This window comes from Salarias fasciatus, chromosome 6 (genome assembly GCF_902148845.1).
Source record: "Salarias fasciatus chromosome 6, fSalaFa1.1, whole genome shotgun sequence".
In the NCBI taxonomy this organism is placed as follows: Eukaryota; Metazoa; Chordata; class Actinopteri; order Blenniiformes; family Blenniidae; genus Salarias; species Salarias fasciatus.
Window position 1 is genome coordinate 5,944,906 of NC_043750.1, and position 8,059 is coordinate 5,952,964.

At 42.4% G+C, this 8,059-nt stretch overlaps 1 protein-coding gene across 1 annotated transcript; it reads left to right on the top strand.

Annotated features, from left to right (window-relative positions):
• The first annotated feature begins 2,882 nt into the window (after nt 1–2,882).
• On the top strand, nt 2,883–7,733 carry LOC115389545 (duodenase-1-like). The gene is made up of 5 exons (XM_030092952.1): nt 2,883–3,008; nt 3,083–3,230; nt 3,316–3,451; nt 7,138–7,401; nt 7,496–7,733. The coding sequence occupies exons 1-5, from the start codon at nt 2,951–2,953 to the stop codon at nt 7,658–7,660; spliced, it is 771 nt and encodes a 256-aa protein (XP_029948812.1). The 5' UTR covers nt 2,883–2,950; the 3' UTR covers nt 7,661–7,733.
• Nucleotides 7,734–8,059: the final 326 nt, after the last annotated feature.

Below are 8,059 nucleotides of genomic sequence, written 5' to 3' on the forward strand. Positions count from 1 at the left end.
ACCACTAAACTCACAATCTGTAGTTCTAACACACAATCAGCCAGCACAGGAAGTCAACAGTTTGCAGCCTCTGGACCAAGTCAGAGTAAGCTTGACTGGTGGCTTTTTCTGTTCTGTGTTTATCAAATTTGAACTTGCTCATTGCTTGTTGGTGGTGAGAACCGTCCCACCGGCCAGTATTTGGCTTCACTACAATATCATGGACCAGAGGGGAGGTGCAGCCTTATTTCAGAGACAAAGTGAGGAGCTCAACGGAAAAAGAGGAACTGAAGTTAAAAGCACTCAACTAAATTAATAATAACCAACTAATAAATGTGCCGTGTAAAAAGATGAGCTTGTCCATGTTGTTTCATCACCAGTACTCCATACCTTACGAGAAACAACGGAGACCAAGGACAGCAGCCAAAAAAGTGGACAAAAGGCTCACAGGTGCTTTGTATCTTCTGGCAATGACTGCCAGCGACTTGCCGTCCGTCGTTACATTCACTCAAAACACAGGAACACTCACTGTTGTGAGGCAAAGAGAAGGATGAATGTATTTCAGTGTGAAGCGACTCATCAGGTGGGAGACATAATTAATACAAATCTGAGCTCTCAATGAAGTCAGTGAAATCTCCCACTGTTTGTGATTCTTCACAGGTGTCTTTTTCAATATGGTGTGACATTAATATATATTGCCCAGTCTGCAGCAGTTCCCTGCACGCGTCCTACCAGATCACTGTATTATCAAATCACAATGTAAACATGAAGAAAATCAGAGAGATTACCTGGAGAAAGCAACAGGATGGTACTGCCATCCTGCTGAGAGAGAAACGTGTGGATTTAAGTGTTCTGTTTACTGTGTTGACTGCATTTTAATGTGGAGATATGGTTCAATATCTGTCATCGTGAGAATGTTTACACCTTTAGATATGCACAGATGAATACCTCACATCGCTCGTGGCAGAAACAAAAAGAAAAATAAATTGAAGGATAATTTAGAGCTCCTTTGTAAGGGTGTGTAATCAGGTAACAATAAGATGTTTCTAATGACGAATTTCTGCAATAAAAGCAACGGCAGCAGCAGACGAGGAAGGATATTGTGGAGGCTCTGCAGAAGACACTATGCAGGAGATATGATTAAGTGAATTAAATATCTTTCGGAGCTGGTGTGTAATCAGGAACATTGAGAACCTGCAAAGATGGCAAAGTGTGCAGCAGACGGACTAATACTAGACAAATGCTAGACTGTTACAACCCTATTTGTGAAAGGGCAGCATTACACGAGGTGTGGTTCATGAGAAAAAACCCATTTAATGGAATCAAGTAAATTGGACATATGGAAAAAGAAAGGAGGCAATTAAAGATCTGTATCACAACAATTAAATTCACAAATGAAAAGCCTCAAAAAATGTTCTGACAATTGTATTCTTGATCAAATAATTTCAGTCTTTACCACAGAGAAATGTTGAAACAATGGGTTGCCATGACAACCGTCCTGGACAAAGCCTCTAGAAGTCTCCACACCTCACTAATACTTAAAGGAACTGTATCATGCTTTTTTAGCTAGTCCAAACCCTAGAAATGGCTCTAACATGGTAATAGTTTATTTTTGGTGCTAAGGAAAAGTAATTTTGTGTGAAATAAAAGATTTTCTGGGGCTAATTCTGAAACCCGGAAGAGAAAACGCTCCGTTTCAGGGGAGCCATCTTCACAGTGTGATGTGAACGTGGGAAAACAGAGCGTTTTCACGGGTGCGGGAGGGGCTGCCTCTCTGAGCAGCACAAACACTGGGAAAGCTTAAACACGTGGGCACAAAGGAAAAAAACGCTTTGAGGGTGTTTTCGGTGAGTACATAACTATATAACAAGGTTAAAACATACAAAAAGTGAATTTTGCATGATACAGCCCCTTTAACACATTAGTCAAACCCGAACATGAATAACTATGAGGCTCCAGGTATGGAGCTGTTTCAACCAGGCAGCCGGCGGGGGTAGCCTACAGCAGGGTCCTCCCCTTTGCATACCTCCTGAAGGCTCAGCCGGAACTGGTCGACGTCCTGAGATGCTGGCCGACTCAGAAGATATTCAGTTAGAAGAGAAAAGACAAGGCTGAGGATGCCATTCTCCAGACAGGGAGATGGGGGGAAACAGAGGGTCAAGCATCCGGAACACCAAGGCGTCCTCCCAGTAAACCAGTGACTGGACAATCCATTATAAACCAATCACTCCAATATGACACAACTAATATGACGTTTGTAACATAACTAGAGACATTTAGATAACAGAGGGCCTGCTACTTCCTGAATTTGATGGCAGTTTAAACTACAGGAACATGGCAGGGCTGCTGCTTCTCTTTGTCCTGTTCAGAGATCTGAACGCTCCATCACTCCATCAACCTATTGTTTATCAATTCCTTCAATTCCTGTTGACCAGAAGAGGAACTGACTCAGGAATGGTTACACAACAATGCTTGCTGTGAAAGCGCAAATTTGAATGTCAGAAACGAAACTTTTTGAAAATGGCAAATGTGGAACTTTTCAAAACGTGCAGCTGGAGGGCAAGACAACTTGAAAATTCTGCTGAGACGTATTTCAACCTAGCTTGCTTGATTCTACTTTTAACACTTCAAATAACACCCTAAAATGTCTCTTTCATTGCAGGTAATGTGCATTAAAAGCACCTCTGAACAGGTGGGTCCTGATGAGTGATTCGAAAAAGGTCAGATGATCTTTGCAGTGTTGGGGCAGATTTGGAAAATGCTCTGTTGCCTTTGGTAAATAACTTCAAATGAAAGAGTCATGAAGTAGGTGTGAACAAGTGAGACGTAGACCTGAAACTGACAGAAGGATGGGAAAGGAAGTGCACTTGTGGTAAGTGAAAAACCACAGAACGCCTGCAGAGAGTCATATAAATCGGTCAGCTCACCCTCCAGCAAGGCAGCATTCAGCTCAGCTCTTCCTGAAAGCATCATGCACACCTTGCTCAAGATTCTGCTTTTACTGCTTCTGGCTTCTCTCGGACAGCAAGGTAAGCTCAATCTGTCAATCAGTGCTGCTGCCTACATCTGGGAAGCTCACCTTCTTTTCTTGATTTGTTTTCAGCTCTCGGGAGTGAAATCATAAATGGGGAGAAGGTCAAGGAAGGCTCAAGGCTGTACATGGCATCAGTCCAGAACGGTATGGGTCACTTATGTGGAGGGTTCCTCATCAGTGAAGACTATGTGGTGACGGCAGCACACTGTGATGATTTGTGAGTGACTAGTACTCTCCTAGCAATCTCTCTTCTCTCTTAATACGACCCAACTAATTCTGTCGCGTTCTCGGTTTTCACACAGGAATCCTACGACTGTCGTTCTGGGTACCCACAATCTCAAGGAGATCGATTGTAAAATGAGATACGGCATAGAAAAAAAATGCAAACACCCAGATTATCTTCATGTTGGATGTGGAAATGATATCATGCTCCTCAAAGTAAGTACACATCAGTTCAGTGTTGGACTTCAAGGTGACAGCAGGCTTTTTAATGGTCAAACTATTTATTAGAGCTGGGCAATGATTACATTTCTTAATCGCGATTAACCGCACCCCAATCCGGGGGTTAATCGTGATTAAAATGGCTCATTTGAAGTCTGCCAAGGCCATTCAAAATGTGTGTGTGTGTTACATAATAATTTTACAATTCATCAAATATGATTTATAATAGTTTAAAATTAGAGATGTTCCGATACCATTTTTTGCCTGCCAATACCGATTCCGATACTTTTACTGTGGGTATCGGCCGATACCGAGCACCGATCCGATACCAGTATATTATAAAATAATATCATGCCACGCCTGCATGACTGTCACATGATTATCACTGTGGTAAGACCCGGCTCAGGTTAAACCCTCTAAAACATGAATCAATACAGCAAATTCAAGCCATTTATTTTTAAATAGAGCAGTATAAAAAACAGCAGTGCAAATGCAATTGAACTAAATCAATCGAGGAATAATCATTTTCAATAACTTAAAGTGCAGCCCCGATATTTTTGAATTAAAGAGAATTTAAAGGGACTTAAGGCAACTTTTCAAAATTTACCTCAGTGCTGCCGCGATAGGCACTGCGGGTAACTGCAGCCACCAGCCAAGGCGGCACGGGAGCGCGCACAAACATTTTACAGAATGTCCGGCTTCACAGCGCTGCACCAGGGATGCTCATGCTGTTTACTATGTCGCGGATTACTGCAGGACCACAGCGCATATTATGTGATTTTTGTAAGCATCCATTTTCACTCCCAAATGCAGCTGAAGTTCCCTCCATGAATCAAACGCATATCCAATATTTATTCGGGTGCTGCTTCGGTCATTTTTTTTTTTTTTTTTTTGAGTCACGAGATAACGCTGATAATAGGGCTGCGTTAAACGATTACTTTTGTAATCGATTAATCTAGGAAATAGTTCTTCAATGCATTCTACAATTTCATTTAGCAGATGCTTTTGTCCAAAGTGACATACAACACAAGCAAGAATACAGACACAAGAAAGAAACCATTAGTAAATGCTTCAATTGCGATTGGTCAAGGGAGTTGCCATCCAGTTGCAGAAGAGGAGCCACTACCCCCCCCCCCCCCCTTTTTTTTTTTGTTTTTTTTTGTTTGTGCCAACTTAGTCAGTGGTACATTAGTGCTGGGTTTTAGACCACCTGACCTATTCTTCCCCAAAGATGGGGTCGGATTAAGTCCCTAGGTGTTCTCTGAACAATTGAGTCTTCAATTGTCTCTTGAAAATAGAAAGGGACTCGGCGGAACACACCGAGTTAGGAAGTTTGTTCCACCATTTGAGAACAACAGCCGAGAAGAGTCTGGCAAGAGATTTAGAGCTGTGTTGGACTGGAAGCACCAGACGTCTCTCACATGCAGAGTGAAGAGGGCATGAAGGAGAGTAGACCTGGATCAGGGAATCCAGGTAGGCCGGAGCCGTTCTTGTAAGTGTTTTGTAAGCCAGGAGGAGAGATTTGAATTTGATTCTGGCTGCAACTGGAAGCCAATGAAGGGAGATGAACAGAGGAGTGACATGAGCTCTTTTGGGCTGGTTGAAGACCAGATGTGCTGCTGCATTCTGGATCATCTGTAGAGGTTTGACTGTACATGCAGGGAGACCCGCCAGAAGAGAGTTGCAGTAGTCAATGCGTGACATCACCAGAGCCTGAACCAGAAGCTGTGTGGCCTGTTGGGTCAGGAAGGGTCTGATCTTCCTGATGTTGTAGAGGGCATAATGACAAGACTGAGAAACTGAGGCCACATGAACCTTAAAGGTCAGCTGGTCATCAATCATGACACCCAGGTTTCTGGCTGAGTTTGTGGGCACAAGTAGGCTGGAGTGAAGCTGGACACTGATCTGAGGCTGGACAGATGGACAAGCTGGAAAGACCATGAGTTCAGTCTTAGACAGATTTAGCTGAAGGTGGCGTTCCTTCATCCAGGTGGAGATATCAGCCAGACATGCTGATGTCCAAAATGAGACTGTCGTGTCATCAGGTGGACAAGAGAGGAAGAGCTGAGTGTCGTCAGCGTAACAGTGGTAGGAGAAGCCATGGGAGCGAATCACTGCACCAAGTGAGGTGGTGTACAGAGAGAATTTACCAAAGTATTTACCAAGATTGCCCCCCCAACACACACACACACACACACACACACACACACACACACACACACACACACACACAAACACACAAACATACCATCAAGGGCAGAGCAGATGAAAAATGGAAGTTTCTTATGAGCTCACTTTCTCAAACTTCATTCTATCTCCGACCCTCAGAGAAGACAGGATAAATTCAGTCACGCTGAACTGAATCAGAATCAGAATGGTCTTTATTGTCATTGCAACAAGTTACCGAAGTTACAAGTTACAACGAAATTGCTTGGGTTTTAAAGATGCCCAGGCAGCCAATTGAGGCGCTCTGTCTTGAAAAAGAAACAGAGTTAAAGAAACTCAGTCAGGAATTGGGGGGAGGGGGGAGGAGTGGTGGTAAAAAAAAAAAGATACGTCAACTCAGATCACGGTTCCAAAAGGGAGTCGTGATTAGAAGTGAGAGACCAAAAAAAGCCAACCTGCGCACAAACATAGCAAGACACGTGAGACAAGTTGCTATCAGACTAACGGATCAGCAGTCGCAGCGCAACACGTCATCACCACTAGTCGTCAGCAGAAAAGTGTGGTGGAGACGTTGAGAGTGGGGGAGTATGTGTGGCATGAACATGGCATTTCAGTTCATCAGTCCATGTACGTGTGTGTGGTTTGGCCCGCCTCCCCTCAAAAAGTGCATGTGTGCTTTTTTAACGCTCAGCTGGAGCGCGTTGTGGGACTCTCGGGGCACAGGACAGCTTCGGCTTGTTCACACCCCCCAACAGCGTTATTCAGTCAGGTTGGGCCAGGCATACATCCACACTAAAATATATCAAAGTGAATTTCATAGCTTGCATGTGTAGAACCAGCTCCCAGACCCAACTTCGAAAAGCGTAGATTAACGGCAACAATTTTTTCTTGCGCAATAAGACTCTCACGATAACGCAGCACGTTATTGCTGTTAACGGCCCAGGTGTAATATTTATACAGAGTATTATACATTAAAATTTAAAGAAATTAAATATCTGATGCACAAACCAGTTACGTAAATTCTGCCATTCCACACCTCACCCATATCCTTCAAAGGTTTGAAGTAAACCAAATTCTGATGAGACTTCAATTCCAGCATCTATCCATGTAAGAAACACTGCCGTGGTCACTGTTTAAACCAAGTCATATTAACAAGACTGTTAATGTAAGCACTGATAATATGAAAGAGAAGACAAATTGCAAATAGATATCTGTTCTTCTACTGAATAATGGTTTAAATGTATGGCCATCATGCAAAGAAAAGCATGCAATAATTGCAAAAGTAATAAAAAATAATGTTTTATAAGTATAAAAAAAAGCATTTGTTTCACATTTACGATACATCCACATATTGGTGTCTTCACATCTATGTTCTACCAAGCAGAGTAAATGAAACTTTATTCCAGACAGATTTAGCAACATGGTTTTATCCACCAGTGGAAACAAATGAAGGTAGCCTCACACCCTTTCCCACCCAAACTCTACTCTGCCAAATGCTCTGTGTTCTCTGCTTTCAGCTGTCGAAGGAAGCTCGTAATGGGAAGGACAAACCCATTAAGCCCCTTGACCTACCAAGACCTGGAATAAACAACAAAGCAAAGAAAATGTGCAGCGTAGCAGGGTGGGGAAAGACAAAAACTAATGGGAACTCCGTGGACGAGCTGCGAGAGGCCAAAGTTCCCATCGTTGACCTGAAAAAATGTGAGGAGATCTGGGGGGGCAAACTTCCAAATAACGTCATCTGTGCAGGTGGATATGGCTCACAGAGAGGATTCTGTCAGGTACTTTTTTTGTTTTTAGAGTTCACTGAAAATACTGTATGGTGGAAATATTTGGAATTAGCATGCAGTTGCTAAATGTCTTTCTTCTTGACAGGGTGATTCTGGCGGTCCACTGGTGTGCGCCGGCAACGTAGCAGTTGGTGTGGTTTCTTTTAATAATGGTAGCTACTGTGATTACCCTGATGTACCCAACGTCTACACAGACTTGCAAAAGTTTGTTCCCTGGATCACAAACATCCTCAGAAAGAACAAATGCTGAGTGTCCAGAAATGTTGTGGATCTGTTGCTTTTGCTCTTGTTTTTCTGCAGAGCCAAATAAAAAAAAGAAAAAAATAAAAGGAAAAAAGGCTCATTATATTATCTCAAGCTTCAGGATTTAAGATGCGTGAATGAAGAAATAAAAGGCTTCATCCAAAATGTATGGTCAGATATGATATCAACAAAATGTACACGTGCTCATTTAAACTGCTGTCTAAAGAAAATTTTAAGTAAATGCATTCCAAAAAATCACTGGGCTGTTTTCGTTAATTTTGTGTGTTTAATACAACATAAGATAGATACGGTCAAAAATGCAAACCAACAAGTAAATTGCTAAATAAAAAATGAGCTGAAGACTGATGGAACTCAAACAGAAGAGCTTGATGAGAGTAATATATAC

Excerpts from the sequence above, each read along its gene's own strand:
- LOC115389545 (XM_030092952.1), top strand. The coding sequence starts at position 2,951 with ATGCACACCTTGCTCAAGATTCTGCTTTTACTGCTTCTGGCTTCTCTC. Across the intron at positions 3,009-3,082 it reads GGCTTCTCTCGGACAGCAAG|CTCTCGGGAGTGAAATCATA; the intron begins GTAAGCTCAATC and ends ATTTGTTTTCAG. Across the intron at positions 3,231-3,315 it reads GCAGCACACTGTGATGATTT|GAATCCTACGACTGTCGTTC; the intron begins GTGAGTGACTAG and ends GTTTTCACACAG.